This window comes from Cetorhinus maximus, chromosome 2 (genome assembly GCF_964194155.1).
Source record: "Cetorhinus maximus chromosome 2, sCetMax3.hap1.1, whole genome shotgun sequence".
In the NCBI taxonomy this organism is placed as follows: domain Eukaryota; kingdom Metazoa; phylum Chordata; class Chondrichthyes; order Lamniformes; family Cetorhinidae; genus Cetorhinus; species Cetorhinus maximus.
In genome coordinates, this window is record NC_135880.1 from 144,351,117 (window position 1) to 144,367,488 (window position 16,372).

The window sequence follows — 16,372 nt, forward strand, 5'->3', positions numbered from 1 at the left end:
GAGCTTTTTTCATGTCTGTCAGGCAAATGTGTGAAGATGTTCATCGTGAGGTGAACTATGTCCGTTGAAAGGTCAGGCTAACTGAAGCCCCGCATCCCTAACTGAGAGTGGAGGGTCTCAATGTAATGGGGATTAAGGTAATGCTGAGGACTGGGTGCTCTGAACAAGCGTTAACACCTGTGGAATGTCGTCACCTGCATTGGCCCAAGCCTAGGCTCACAATATCACGATCAAAGTGACACATAAGACGTTTTTCCATTGCTAGAGATGGATCTCTTTGAGGCACTTTGTCAGACTGAAGGTACACTGCAATGAGTCCACTGAGGCCTGCAGTGTATCTCCTGCCTCTTGTAGGCTGCTTTAGCAACTGGGTTGCTGGAGAGATGCTTGAAGAAGCAGCACCTTCTGTGGTGTGATGCTGGAACAAACTCCAGCAGTTGGCACTTCATCTCAGCAAGAACACATGCCCTCAAAGCTTCCTTTATTCTTTCATGGGATGTGGGCATCGCTGGCAGGACCAGCACTTGTTGCCCATTCCTAATTGCCTTCGGCTAGCTAGACCATTTCCAAGGGCAGTTAAGAGCCAACCACATTGCTGTGGATCTGGAATCACATGTAGGCCAGACCAGGTAAGATTTCCTTCCCTAAAGGACACCAGATAGGTTTTTACAACAATCAATGATAGTTTAATGGTCACCAATTGTTGTAAAAACCCATCTTGATCGTTCTTCAAAGGACATGAGGACATGGTGAGCAGAATTCAGAATGAAGAGGATTGTTGAGAAGACTAGCTATGCTGGTGGTGATGTGGGCCCATCATGGACAGCACTGTCCGACAGGATAACCACTGCTACTTATCATCCTCCTGGAATCTGGTGGCAATCAGCGCCTCACATGCACACCAGCCTCTCTGGCCTGCAGCATGGTTTCCTCCTCTGCACCCTTTGCTTCCTCAACCTCATTCCTCTCAATGTGCTCCCCCTTCATCTCAGTATCTGGCAAGTGCTCCCCCATTTGTACTGCCAGGTTGTGTTGGGTGCAGTAAACAACGATGATCCATGAGACCCCCTGGGGAGGCTACATGAGTGCCCCACCAGATCTGTCGAGGCATCAGAATCATATCGTCAAGATGCCAATGCTCTGCGCTACCAATATTCAGGTGGTGGAATGAGCGTCCATTGTTCCTCCCTCAGCTGGTGTTTGTGGCCATCGGACAGGCATCATTAACCATGTCCTTTGTGGGTAGCCTTTGTCACTAAGGAGCCAACTCTCGATACTGTGTGGTCCCTCAAAGACATCCGGGATCTGCGACCTACTCCAGATGTAGGAGTCGTAGCAGCTTCCAGGGTACCTTGCTCAAAATTGCATGCTGTGTTTCTGGTGGTCGCAGACCTGCTGCACATTGAGTGAGTGGAAGCCTTTCCTGTTGATGTATTGCGTTGCCTGTTGCCAGGGAGCTGTTATAGCCACATGAGTGCAGTCAATGGCACCCTGCACCTGTGGGAATCCAGAAATTGCAGCAAAGCCCTGTGCTCTGGCTGCCTGGTTAGCTTGATCCCTAGTGAACTGCACGTAATTGTGGGTCTTGGCAAAGACGGCGTCCATCACCTCGAATATCTTCCCCCTCTTGTATCTAGTACCTTCCCCCTCTTGTGGGGGGAAGCTTGAGAGATCCCACAGAGGACCTCAGTGGAACCCTGGGAAAAGCCACTTGTGCAGAAGGTAAGAGCTGTAGTGCCTTTCAGAGCCACTGGCAGAGGATGTCCTCCCAGTTCCCACGGCGTCAACTCATGGAGAATGTGACAGATGTGAGCCACCAGATCCCTGGACATGCAGAGACGTCAACGACACTGTCTCTCGCCCATCTGCAGAAAAGACATGCGTCTTGAGAAACATCCTCGCGCAGTGTTTCTGTGAGCTTCATCCTTTGGGTCCAGAGGCGGCCCTCTGCCCCTTGCTCATCAGGGTGAAGCTCCTCTCTTTGGCGAGCGTGGCACAGCTGTAACACTCTTCTCCGCCTTTCCTCCTGCCTCCATGCAATGAAGCATGCAACATTAAATGCACCCTCCACCATCCTGAATGTTTCCTCTCTGCAGGAACATTGAAAGAAAGACATGACTGAGCATCAGTCCACAAAAGACTCTCTTTCTGTCACTGACTCATGAGTGACTGTGGGTTCAAGGGCTTGGTTGCAGTCTCGGCACCTTTTAGCCAATACAATCCTGACCATTGTAATGATCGCGCTCAGTGTCACAGTATGCTTCCCTCCCCTCACCCCTCCATGGCCATAACCCCCCTGCAACACACGCAGTCTATTTCAGTAGACCTAATGCTATGAGTTGGATTTGGCCAGGCATTTGGGTGTCCTGCATTTATTCGAGGCAAAAAATTGCTCATTCATTGGACTCTATGGCTACATCTTTTGGAAGGCACGTGCTCTGTGAGGGGATGAGATTCTTTTAGGAGGAGCCTGAGAGTTCCCGTCTCTGACCCTGGCAGCTGCAGCGATCTGAGGTGAGGTTTCCAAGGAGCTTCTCCTGTTTGTCCAGGTGCCCACTTGTTTTTGGAGTCATTATCACACTGGGGAATTACTACGATTGGTACAATGGGTTATTGCAGGGAGATCAGTATTTAGAATGCATTGGAATTAATCTCACATGAATGTGCTATTACATTGAAGGCTCCAGATTGCCTCTATAGTTACTGAGATGCTGCTAACATGTCTCAGCTGTGCATTCCTCCTCGTTTGGTAATACAGATTCCAGATGGGTGCGCCTTTAATTGGTTCACCAGTGCTGCGGTCCACTCCCCGCAGAAGCCCAAACAGCTCTCCCCAGCAACGCTTATTCTTAGTTTCATTTTCTGCTGCGCCATTGTTTGAGGTGCCAAGATGATGGTTCTCAAGTTTTATTACCAGGCCAGCTTCGACCCTCCCTGTGTGACTGTGGAAATCCCTCCCATCGTCCTGGAGGAGCATAAAGTTCAGGTTTCCCCCTCTCCTATTACTCTCAGTCCACGAGGTGAATGATGAAGTTAGTGTTCCACTGCTTGAAGTGCAGGCTCAGCTGATTAACATTGATGTTCTTTGGCTCTTCCAACTTAGTGAGCTGCAGTCTACACCTAAACCAAAGCTGCAACTGCCTGTGTCTGTCACCAAACCAAACTGTTTGCTTCTGTCAGCAAACAAACACAGATAAAATTCTAACCAAGATCCACCCAGGATTACTATGGCCAGAATGTTCCCCCCCGTCAGGGGGGGGTTGTGCGGGGGTGGACGAGGGTGGGCGTGAACCCGATCGGCACCCCCATTTGGGTATGCACCACCATTTTACGTTGGCGGGCCAATTAAGGCCCGCCCATCGTGACGCGCGCCCGGAAGTGCTGAGTGCTCCCTGTGTGGGCTGGAGGGGATTCCCTGAGTGGTTCCCTGAGGTCTACTGCAGACATCTCCCTGAGGAATGGAGGTGCCTCAGGGAGAGTTGTTTCAGTGTTAAACTTTTAAATAAAGATTTCTAAAACTTTTAAAACGTCCCCTCATGTGACATTATCACATGAGCTGGGACATGTCAAAGAATAAATGTATACATTTTTATTAGATTTTTAAAAACTTCATGAAACCTCATCCCGCCCGTGGATGAAGTTTCATGAAAAATACGAAGGCCGCCTGGTCTCTTCGCCTGCCTGCCAACCTTAAGGTTGGTTGCGCAGCTCATTAAATTGAGTTAATTGGATTTTAAATGCTCCTTAATAGGCTGTTGATAGTTCAGTGGGCGCACAGCCGGTTTGGCTGCCCGCCCGCCAAAATGAAAATCTAAATGATGTGCGGTGACATCAGGACGCCCACCCGGCATGACCACACGTCATTTTACGCGCCGGCAAGCAGAGCCCGCCCCCCGCTCACCGACAGGAAATTGCTGCCCTATCTCTACGGTAACGTGGCATGCTTTAGGATAGTTCAAACAGAAATGCAAACAAATTATTTACCTTCAACACATTGATTCTGCAACCCACATAAATAATGTCTTTCTCTCATGGAGTTTTGCGACATTCTTTCCCAGAATTGTGAGCTTTTAGCTTCTTTTATGGAGATAACAATAGGCCTCTGCCAAGAGGACACCTATTGTTTAAGTTAATTTTCACTCTAAACCCAGACCTTGTAAGATAAACACAGGTTAATTAAACCTTAGCTAGTTTGATTTGCCTTTACTTTAGAATTGTTTATCAATTTCTTAACCAAGATTTTTTCATTAATCTACCATTGAAACTTCAGTTGCTAAAACTTAAAGTTATATTCGAAAACTTATCAATTATGAACAAGGTTTTTGCAGCAACATTAAGCTAAACAAGATACCTAGTGCTGAACCTTCTGGTTTTATACACATGCGCGCGAAAGAGTGCAGAAATCTCCGAGGCACAGAGCTGCCTCAGAGAGATAAGTTTCAATGTTAAAAAGTTTAATTAAGAAAAAAATATCTTTTAAACATGTCCCGTCATGTGACAGTGTCACATTAGCTGAGACATGTCAATCAATTTCATTAAAAATTTTTATTAAAATTTAAAAGCCTTCATAAACCCTCATCCCGCCCGTGGATGAGGTTTCATGATAAATGCAAAGGCCACCTGTGCTCTTCGCCTGCCCGCCAACCTTCAGGCTGGATGGGCAGCTCAGTTAATTATTTTAATTGTTTTTTAAATGGCCTTAATAGGCGTTTGACAGTTCAGCGGACGTGCAGCCGACTCTGCTGCACGCTCGCCGCACTGAGGATCTGAATGACGCGCGGTGACATCAGGACGCACGCCGGACGTCACCGCCTGTCATTTTACACGTTGGCGAGCAGGGCCCACCCCCGCTCACCGACCCGAAGATTCCAGCTATGGGAAACATGTGGGGCTGAAATATTTTTAAACATTAATGCATAAAATATGAACCATAAGATTTTAAAATAAATATGAATGAATCAACAGATGAAAAAACATATAAATTTCTGCTGGAGTTGAAGTCTGTCAGAAGTCTTCAGGAAAGCTGGAGAAACTGAGAGAAAATCTGAACAGGTTTGTTAAAAGAATTGAGCAAAAATATCTAAAACTCCAGGCAGAGAGCAATTACTACAAAAGCCATCGGACGGACTCCACAAACTCGGCGCCCGAGATTGTGTATGAACTTCCAGGCTCTGGACATAGTTTACCTTTCTCGATACTTCTCAAAGTTTTACACTGATCATTAACAGACTGAAGTTCACTTTAATTAATTAAGATAATGCTGATGAACTACCTGGTATCCTGCCCGGACTGAACCTCACTTTAATTAACTAAGATAATGCCGGTGAACTCTCTGGTATCTTGCCCTGATGTCAATAAATGCAGCAAAGAGGAACGCCCTCACTCGAAGCCAGGGTCAAGGGTCATTTGCAGAGCCGGGGCAAGTCACCAATCCTATTTTGCCCCTTCTACAGCAGAGCGGAAACCTATCCAAGTCCAACAGGGCTGAAGGAAAATATTTTTTTTAAACTCTGTGGTTTCGATTGGAGTCATTCTGATTAGAGAAGATAACTGTGATCATCTCTAGGACCAAATAAGTTAATCAAGTAAATTTCTGAGGCTTTCAATGTGCCTCAAAGGAACTTTTCTGTGGTCTCCATTGAGGTCCTAAAAGGTGCAGATCCCGGGGATACCCATGGACTTCCCCTATAATACCTCCTTGAAATGGGAAAGGAAATCCACTAGCCCACACTGACTGCAATTTTAAGCTTTGGTCGCAATATTGGTTAAATTCTTATTGGCTACAACATTTCCCCGCAAAGCAACAGTGATTTAATTGGTCCGAAAGCACTTTGGAACTTCCTGAGGAAGTGAAAGGTGCTTGCAATTCTCTGGGCTTGAATGTTTCCCCAGTGCCTTGTCTATTCTTCTGATCCTTACTAAATGGTCTTCTTTGGGGAGATCTTTCAGTATTGACAGAGGGCCTATGCTCAATCCCGTAGAATAAATTGAAACTTCAACCCTTTTTGCTCCAGGAAGAGAAAGTTCAAACTCACCTATAGCTTCACTGTAATACGTGTCCCATTCATGCCAGAACCATTTGTACATCAAGCCGTACATTTGCATGTAAAGGATATTCTGAAATCTCTCAGCAAATGTCATTTTATCAGAAAGCTCTGACATTGCAACTGGTATGTAGGAAGGAGGAGTTGGCAGTTGTCCACAGAGCCTCTCCATTGCAGATCCGAATGAGAATCTCAGAGTGAAGATGAAGGGAATTCCCAGCTTTATAGCCAGAAGATCACCACAATAATATACAGGGTCAGACAGCAGGACTCTAAACTTTGACTCTTGTAGCTTTTGCAGCAGTTTGTGGTTCTTTATTATCCCATCACAGATCTGTCTGTTCAGTTTTATTAAAGTTGTGACGATTGTTGAGAATCTTCTGAATCCGTCCCAGAAGGGTAAATGAGGTTTTTCATAAGTCCAGAAATGCACAAAGCTCTTCAGCAGATCTCGGTATGTGTCACGAGTAAACGGTACTTCAAATACTTCAAATTTCATGCGTGAGGGCTCAGAATAGTTGATGTAAAGTGCAGCTGTATGTACAACCACAGTAACGTTGTGACCCCTATCGATCAGCTCCTCAATGACAGGTTTTAAATTAATCCAGTGACTGGCCTCTGCAGGCCAGATCAGCACATTGTCACTGGTAACTCTTTGTAGAAAGAGAAACACGGTAAACACACGTCTGAACTGCATAATGTCCATCCAGAATGGTGCAGAGTGTAAACCAAAACCAACTCCTCAAATCACATGTTTATATAAGACCACTGCTCATATCAGTATGAGTCAGAACGAATCAAATCCATTCACCGACAGGGCATTACCCTTTTGGGGGATAAGGTTCAGTTTTGTGTGATAACGTGGTAGCAAAGTAAAATCCTGGACTGGATTGAGAAATGCTGTGATTGTACCGAGGAATTTATTATTCAAATAGATGATTGGTGGTACAGAACTTGATTATTGGTGGAATGAGCATTCGTTGTTCCTCCCTCAGCTGGAGTTTGTGGCCATCGGACAGGCATCATCAACCACATAGTAATTCTGGGTGGATCTTGGTTAGAATTTTATCTGTGTTTGTCTGCTGACAGAAGCAAGCAGTTTGGTTTGGTGACAGACACAGGCAGCTTTGGTCTAGGTGTAGACTGCAGCTCACTAAGTTGGAAGAGCCAAAGAACATCAATGTCAATCAGCTGGGCCTGCACTTCAAGCAGTGGAACACTAACTTCATCGTTCACCTCGTGGACTGAGAGTAATAGGAGAGGGGGAAACCTGAACTTTATGCTCCTCCAGGACGATGGGAGGGATTTCCACAGTCACACAGGGAGGGTCGAAGCTGGCCTGGTAATAAAACCTGAGAACCATCATCTTGGCACCTCAAACAATGGCACAGCAGAAAGTGAAACAAAGAATAAGCGTTGCTGGGGAGAGCTGTTCGGGCTTCTGCGGGGAGTGGACCGCAGCACTGGTGAACCAATTTAAGGCGCACCCATCTGGAATCTGTATTACCAAATGAGGAGGAATGCACAGCTGAGACATGTTAGCAGCATCTCAGTAACTATAGAGGCAATCTGGAGCCTTCAATGTAATAGCGCATTCATGTGAGATTAATTCCAATGCATTCTAAATATTGATCTCCCTGCAATAACCCATTGTACCAATCGTACTAATTCCCCAGTGTGATAATGACTCCAAAAACAAGTGGGCACCTGGACAAACAGGAGAAGCTCCTTGGAAACCTCACCTCAGATTCCTGCAGCTGCCAGGGTCAGAGATGGGAACTCCCAGACTCCTCCTAAAAGAATCTCATCCCCTCACAGAGCACGTGCCTTCCAAAAGATGTAGCCATAGAGTCCAATGAATGAGCAATTTTTTGCCTCGAATAAATGCTGGACATCCAAATGCCTGGCCAAATCCATCTCATAGCATTAGGTCTACTGAAATAGACTGCGGGTGTTGCAGAGGGGTTATGGCCATGGAGGGGTGAGGGGAGGGAAGCATACTGTGACACTGAGCGCGATCATTATAATGGTCAGGATCATTATAATGGTCAGGATTGTATTGGCTAAAAGGTGCCGAGACTGCAACCAAGCCCTTGAACCCACAGTCACTCATGAGTCAGTGACAGAAAGAGAGTCTTTTGTGGACTGATGCTCAGTCATGTCTTTCTTTCAATGTTCCTGCAGAGAGGAAACATTCAGGATGGTGGAGGGTGCATTTAACGTTGCATGCTTCATTGCATGGAGGCAGGAGGAAAGGCGGAGAAGAGTGTTACAGCTGTGCCACGCTCGCCAAAGAGAGGAGTTTCACCCTGATGAGCAAGGGGCAGAGGGCCGCCTCTGGACCCAAAGGATGAAGCTCACAGAAACACTGCGCGAGGATGTTTCTCAAGACGCATGTCTTTTCTGCAGATGGGCGAGAGACAGTGTCGTTGACGTCTCTGCATGTCCAGGGATCTGGTGGCTCACATCTGTCATATTCTCCATGAGTTGACGCCGTGGGGACTGGGAGGACATCCTCTGCCAGTGGCTCTGAAAGGCACTACAGCTCTTACCTTCTACACAAGTGGCTTTTTCCATTGCAGGATCTCTCCAGCTTCCCCCAACAAGTGCATATTTCAGGTGATGGATGCCCTCTTTGCCAAGGCCCACAATTACGTGCACTTCACTAGGGATCAAGCTAACCAGGCAGCCAGAGCACTGGGCTTTGCTGCTATTTCTGGATTCCACAGGTGCAGGGTGCCATTGACTGCACTTCTAGTATCTTCCCCCTCTTGTATCTAGTACCTTCCCCCTCTTGTGGGGGGAAGCTTGAGAGATCCCACAGAGAACCTCAGTGGAACCCTGGAAAAAGCCAGAGGCGGCCCTCTGCCCCTTGCTCATCAGGGTGAAACTCCTCTCTTTGGTGAGCGTGACACAGCTGTAACACTCTCCTCCGCCTTTCCTCCTGCCTCCATGCAATGAAGCATGCAACATTAAATGCACCCTCCACCATCCTGAATGTTTCCTCTCTGCAGGAACATTGAAAGAAAGACATGACTGAGCATCAGTCCACAAAATACTCTTTCTGTCACTGACTCATGAGTGACTGTGAGTTCAAGGGCTTGGTTGCAGTCTCGGCACCTTTTAGCCAATACAATCCTGACCATTATAATGATCGCGCTCAGTGTCACAGTATGCTTCCCTCCCCTCACTCCTCCATGGCCATAACACCCCTGCAACACCCGCAGTCTATTTCAGTAGACCTAATGCTATGAGATGGATTTGGCCAGGTATTTGGATGTCCTGCATTTATTCGAGGCAACAAATTGCTCATTCATTGGACTCTATGGCTACATCTTTTGGAAGGCACGTGCTCTGTGAGGGATGAGATTCTTTTAGGAGGAGCCTGGGAGTTCCCATCTCTGACCCTGGCAGCTGCAGGGATCTGAGGTGAGGTTTCCAAGGAGCTTCTCCTGTTTGTCCAGGTGCCCACTTGTTTTTGGAGTCATTATCACACTGGGGAATTACTACGATTGGTACAATGGGTTATTGCAGGGAGATCAATATTTAGAATGCATTGGAATTAATCTCACATGAATGCACTATTACATTGAAGGCTCCAGATTGCCTCTATAGTTACTGAGATGCTGCTAACATGTCTCAGCTGTGCATTCCTCCTCGTTTGGTAATACAGATTCCAGATGGGTGCGCCTTTAATTGGTTCACCAGTGCTGCGGTCCACTCCCCGCAGAAGCCCGAACAGCTCTCCCCAGCAACGCTTATTCTTTGTTTCACTTTCTGCTGTGTCATTGTTTGAGGTGCCAAGATGATGGTTCTCAGGTTTTATTACCAGGCCAGCTTCGACCCTCCCTGTGTGACTGTGGAAATCCCTCCCATCGTCCTGGAAGAGCATAAAGTTCAGGTTTCCCCCTCTCCTATTACTCTCAGTCCACGAGGTGAACAATGAAGTTAGTGTTCCACTGCTTGAAGTGCAGGCCCAGCTGATTAACATTGATGTTCTTTGGCTCTTCCAACTTAGTGAGCTGCAGTCTACACCTAGACCAAAGCTGCAACTGCCTGTGTCTGTCACCAAACCAAACTGCTTGCTTCTGTCAGCAAATAAACACAGATAAAATTCTAACCAAGATCCACCCAGGATTACTATGGCCAGAATGTTCCCCCCCGTCAGGGGGGGGTTGTGCGGGGGTGGACGAGGGTGGGCGTGAACCTGATCCCCCATTTGGGTCCGCGCCACCATTTTATGTTGGCGGGCCAATTAAGGCCCGCCCATCGTGACGCGCGCCCGGAAGTGCTGAGTGCTCCCTGTGCGGGCTGGAGGGGATTCCCTGAGTGGTTCCCTGAGCACTACTGCAGACATCTCCCTGAGGAATGGAGGTGCCTCAGGGAGAGTTGTTTCAGTGTTAAACTTTTAAATAAAGGTTTCTAAAACTTTTAAAACGTCCCCTCATGTGACATTATCACATGAGCTGGGACATGTCAAAGAATAAATGTATACATTTTTATTAGATTTTAAAACACTTTATGAAACATCATCCCACCCGTGGATGAGGTTTCATGAAAAATGTGAAGGCCGCCTGGGCTCTTTGCCTGCCTGCCAACCTTAAGGTTGGTCGGGCAGCTCATTAAATTTAGTTAATTAGGTTTTAAATGGCCTCAATAGGCCTTTGACAGTTCAGCGGGCGCGCAGCCGACGGGCCCCGCCCTGATAAGAAAATGCTGCCCTTTCGCTATGGTAACGTGTCATGCTTTAGGATAGTTCAAACGGAAATGCGCTTCAGGGTGCGCGTGACGCTGGGCGAGTCTTAATTGGCCACCCACACAAGTTGGCGGCACGCAGCCAATCGGAGGTTGCAATAACCTTGTTCATAATTCATATGTTTTAGAATATAACTTAAAGTTTAGCAATTAAAGTTTCAATTGTAGATTAATGAAAACATCTTGGTTAAGAAATTGATAAACAATTCTAATGTAAAGGCAAATCAAACTAGCTAAGGTTTAATTAACCTGTGTTTATTTTACAAGATCGGCTCCGTGCTCACCCATGCCCACTCCCGGACTGCCCACCTGATGGGGAGAAAATTCTCATCCTAGTACTGAGCCCAATGGTTCCCCAGTGGAAACAGTATTCAAGTTACAAAAAGACCAATTAACCATTTCACTTTGCTTCCTGCCACTGAGCCAATTTTGGATCCAACTTCCACTTTCCTTTGGATCCCATGGGCTTTTACTTTTCTGACAAAAGTTCAATGTGGCACCTTCTCAAAAATCTTGCTAAAATCCAAGTGGACTACATCATACACACAACCCTTATTGATGCTGCTTATTATCTCCTCAAAAAGTACAATCAATTTGCTCACACATTAAAATAAAAGAAAAATACTGCAGATGCTGGAAATTTGAAATAACAACAAAAACTGCTGGAAAAACTCCGCAGGTCTGGCAGCGCCTGTGGAGAGAGAATGAGTGTTAATGTTTTGAGTCTAATATGACTCTTTTTCGGAACTGAATGGAGGTAGAAATGTACTGGGTTTTATGCTGTTGAAAGTTGGGGGGCAGGGAAAGGTCGAATAAAAGGGACGGTCTTAGATAGGTTGGAGGGCGAGAGAGACTAAATAACAAAGATGCCATTGAACAAAAGGCAAAGGGACTGGTAATGGATTTTTAAAAATTGAAAGCGTTGGTCCAGGGTAAGTGGTAATGGCAGAATATTGGACAGCTCTGTCTGAAAGCAAAAACAAGAAACATACTGGCACTTGGGAAAAGAAAAAGAATCAAAATGGAGGGCAGAGTTCGTATCTGAAGTTGTTGAACTCAATGTTGAGCCCAGAAGGCGGTAAAGTTCCTAATTAGGAGACAAGTGCTGCTCCTCCTGCTTGCGTTGAGCTTCACTGGAATATTGTATGGGGCTGAGAACTGAAATGTGAGCACGAGAGCAGGGTGGTGAATTAAAATGGCCACCAACCAGAAGGTTGGAGTTATGCATGTGGGCTGGGCGGGGATGTTCCGCAATGTGGTTACCCAGTCTGCGTTTGGTCTCCCCAACGTAGAGGAAACTGCACTGATCACAGCAAATACAGTATACTGAATTGAAAGAAGTTCAAGCAAATTACTGCTTTGCCTGGATAGAGTATTTGGGGCCTTGGACAGGACAGGTTGAAATCAAAAACGAAAACAGAATTACCTGGAAAAACTCAGCAGGTCTGGCAGCATCGGTGGAGAAGAAAAGAGTCGACGTTTCGAGTCCACACGACCCTTCAGTTCTGTTGAAGGGTCGTGTGGACCCGAAACTTTGACTCTTTTCTTCTCCACCGATGCTGCCAGACCTGCTGAGTTTTTCCAGGTAATTCTGTTTTCGTTTTGGATTTCCAGCATCCGCAGTAGTTTTTTGTTTTTATCAGGTTGAAATCAAGGTGGAAATTCAGTTTTCTCTGGACTCTTTTTGCTCTGCAGCATTGTGTAGATTAGTGGTGTATAATTACAACAATGCTGGGAGGAGTCATCAAAGGAAAACTCCTACCATTACATGGTGATTAAGTTGAATATCAGTATTTGAATTTTAGTTTTATAGGATGATCCAGCACAGAAGGAAGCCACTCAACTTATCAAACCTTTGCCGGCTCTTTGAAAGAACTAACCAATTAATTCCATTTCCCTGTTCTTTCCCCTTCAGCCAGAAAGTTTCTCCTTTTCAAGTATGTACTAAATTCCCTTTTGGAAGTTACTAATGAGCTTGTGTCCGCCACCCTTTCAGGCAGTGCATTCCAGATCACAACAGCTCACTACATTCAGAAAAAGTTCCCTCATCTTCCTGCTGCACCACCCCTCCCACCCCAGGTTCTTTTGCTGATTATCCTTGACCTTTGTCCTCTGGTTATCAACTCCACAACCCTTGGAAAACTCTGCTTTCCTCCAATTCTGGCCTCTTGACCATCCCTAATTTCCTCCATCCTATCATTTTGGCCATATTGACCTCAGCCATTTAGGTGCAAAGCTCCAAATTTCCCTCCCTTATCTCTGTACCTTTAAGCACGGGACTGATGTAATATATCAAATCATACCAATACAACTGAGTTCTGGTGGCGCATGACTGACTTCCATGAATCACAAGGGTTTGAATCTGGACTGAGTTTGAAATGTAGACAGTCAGAATATGTGGACAATTGGCATGTATAGTTTTAAGCTGCCATATGTCACCACAACAATCAATAGCAAGAATTCTGATTGATTACTACCCTCTCTGCTCCACATAAACTGAAGCTGATTCATACATGCCAACCATTAACTTTTTGAGTTGAACATTGTTAAATCAATTCATCAGTGTTGTTGGACAAAAGTCAGCTGTTTTCCCCCACCAGGACTGGATGATTGTCAATTAAAATCAACTGGAGTGTTCTATAACCAATCAGATAACTTGGAGACGTTACTCAATGCTATGAGAATAATTTCCTCTATGTCTCCAATGCCCAACTTTTGTTTGCATGAAACTATGAGACAGAAAGGTTTTCACTTGAGTTGATGGTTACTGAGCACCACGATTTTGGACGTTTTTGTTAATGTTTGTGCAAAAATGCAATTATTAAAAATTTTTTTAACTTTCCTAAGGATAACTTTCTGGAGCATGAGAACGTTGTCTCATATGGTTTATTTTCCTTAACGCTCATTGCAGCCACTTCATTTCAGAGAAGGATGGATGTTTTCTGGTGCGAATCGATTCACTATATTTATTAAACATTCCTGTACTGCAATGGTACAACTGAGGTTACCTTTCAAGATTTTTGCCTATTGGGCCTCGGAGAGATTTTAAGTAAACTTATTGTGGTCAATTCTGAGACTCAGATACAGGTTAATGATCTTTTATTCAAGCGAATGCAGGGAGATTCTGTCTTAGGCTAGCTAACACAGAACTCTACCGATTACAGGAAAATCATTTTTTTCATACACAGTTACGTATCCTTTTCTTACTGAAACAGGGCCTCATTAACTTGTTCTAGCCTGGTACGGTTTGTCTTTATCGTATCTGTTTATCCTTATCCCCCACCCAAGGTCTTTCTGGAGAGTTCTGCTAATATCGACCCTCATGGTATATGAGGTTTGCCTGGAGAATTCTGCTAATATCGACCCTCATGGTATATGAGGTTTGCCTGGAGAATTCTGCTGACCTTTGGTTTTACTAAAAACATAGAAATCCTTGTTAACTCTTACACTTATGTTAAGATGTTACTATCAAGTTAAATTTTGTATACAGGTACAAATGAGATAAATGAATCAGAAAGCGACATTCCAAATGGTGAGAAAAAATGCCACAAATGCAAACAACTGAATTATCCAAAATTTGCAAAAAAATGACAACCTACATAGGGGTGTTGGATAAGAGCAGGCCAATTGCCTTCATTCCTCTCAAGCTTAAAAGAATCAAGCAAAAATATCTAAAACTCCAGCTGGAGAGCAATTATTACAAAAGCCACCATACAAACTCCACAAACTCAGTGCCAAAGATTGTGTATGAACTTCCTGGCTATGGGCATAGTTTACCTTTCTCCATACGTCTCAAAGTTTTACACTGATCATTAACAGGCTGAAGTTCACTTTAGTTAATTAAGATAATGCTGATGAACTACCTGGTATCCTGCCCAGGCTGAAATTCACTTTAATTAACTAAGATAATGCCGGTGAGCTCTCTGGTATCCTGCCCTGATGTCAATAAATGCAGCAAAGAGGAACACCCTCACTCAAAGCCAGGGTGAAGGTCATTTGCAGAGCCGGGGCAGGTTACCAATCCTACTTTGACCCTTCCAAGGCAGAGCGGAAACCTATCCAAGTCCAACAGGGCTGAAGGAAAATATTTTTTTAAAACTCTGTGGTTTCCATTGGAGTCATTCTGATTAGAGAAGATAACTGTGATCACCTCTAGGACCAAATAAGTTAATCAAGTAAATTTTAAAGGCTTTCAAAGTGTCGCAAAGGAACTTTGCTGTGGTCTCCATTGAGGTCCTAAAAGGTGTAAATCCCAGGGATACCAAGGGAATTCCGCTATAATACCCCCTTGAAATGGGAAAGGAAATCCACTAGCCCACACTGACTGCAATGTTAAGCTTTGGTTGCAATATTGGTTGAATTCTTATTGGCTACAGCATTTTCCCACAAAGCAACAGTGATTTAATTGGTCCGAAAGCTCTTTGGAACTTCTTGGGGATGTGAAAGTGCTTGCATGTTTCCCCAGTGCCTTGTCTATTCTTCTGATCCTTACTAAATGGTCTTCTTTGGGGAGATCTTTCAGTATTGACAGAGGGCCTATGCTCAATCCCGTAGAATAAATTGAAACTTCAACCCTTTTTGCCCCAGGAAGAGAAAGTTCAAACTCACCTAAGGTTTCACTGTAATACGTGTCCCATTCAAGCCAGAACCATTTGTACATCAAGCCGTACATGTGCATGTAAAGGATATTCTGAAATCTCTCAGCAAATGTCATTTTATCAGAAAGCTCTGACATTGCAACTGGTACGTAGGAAGGAGGAGTTGGCAGTTGTCCACAGAGCCTCTCCATTGCAGATCCGAAGGAGAATCTCAGAGTAAAGATGAAGGGAATTCCCAGCTTTATAGCCAGAAGATCACCACAAAGATTCACAGGGTCAGACAGCAGGACTCTAAACTTTGACTCTTGTAGTTTTTGCAGCAGTTTGTGGTTCTTTATTATCCCATCACAGATCTGTCTGTTCAGTTTTATTGAAGTTGTGACGATTGTTGAGAATCTTCTGAATCCGTCCCAGAAGGGTAAATGAGGTTTCTCATAGGTCCAGAAATGCACAAAACTCTTCAGCAGATCTCGGTATGTGTCACGGGTAAACGGTACTTCAAATACTTCAAATTTCATGCGTGAGGGCTCAGAATAGTTGATGTAAAGTGCAGCTGTATGTACAGCCACAGTAACGTTGTGACCCCTATCGATCAGCACCTCAATGACAGGTTTTAAATTAATCCAGTGACTGGCCTCTGCAGGCCAGATCAGCACATTGTCACTGGTAACCCTTTGGAGAAAGAGAAACACGGTAAACACACATCTGAACTGCATAATGTCCATCAGGAATGGTGCAGAGTATAAACCAACACCAACTCCTCAAATCACATGTTTATATACAGACTACTGCTCATATCAGTATGAGTCAGAACAAATCAAATCCATTCAGCTACATGACAGTAAGCCTTTTGGGGGATAAAGTTCAGTTTTGCGAGATAAAGTGGTGGCAAATTCAAAATCCCGGACTGAATTAAGAAATGCTGTGATTGGATCCAGGATTTTATTATTCAAATAGTCGATTTGTAGTACAGAA

At 44.9% G+C, this 16,372-nt stretch overlaps 2 protein-coding genes across 4 annotated transcripts in view; both read right to left on the reverse strand.

Annotated features, from left to right (window-relative positions):
* LOC144698474 (UDP-glucuronosyltransferase 2A1-like) overlaps positions 1–16,372 on the reverse strand; it is a 77,784-nt gene that overhangs the window by 51,983 nt on the left and 9,429 nt on the right. For 2 of the 3 annotated variants that reach the window (XM_078570418.1, XM_078570429.1), the window contains exon 1: positions 6,036–6,807. The exons of the other annotated variant lie outside the window; for it this stretch is intronic. In XM_078570418.1, coding sequence (XP_078426544.1) covers positions 6,036–6,750 — 715 coding nt within the window. In that variant the 5' untranslated portion in view covers positions 6,751–6,807. Of the gene's footprint in view, positions 1–6,035; positions 6,808–16,372 lie in introns of those variants that run through there. 3 annotated transcript variants of the gene reach the window in all.
* LOC144689712 (UDP-glucuronosyltransferase 2A2-like) lies at positions 7,110–16,122 on the reverse strand. Its single transcript, XM_078557038.1, has 2 exons — positions 15,408–16,122; positions 7,110–7,288 (listed from the first exon to the last, which is right to left on the reverse strand). Exons 1-2 carry the CDS (start codon positions 16,120–16,122, stop codon positions 7,110–7,112), a joined length of 894 nt encoding a protein of 297 aa, XP_078413164.1.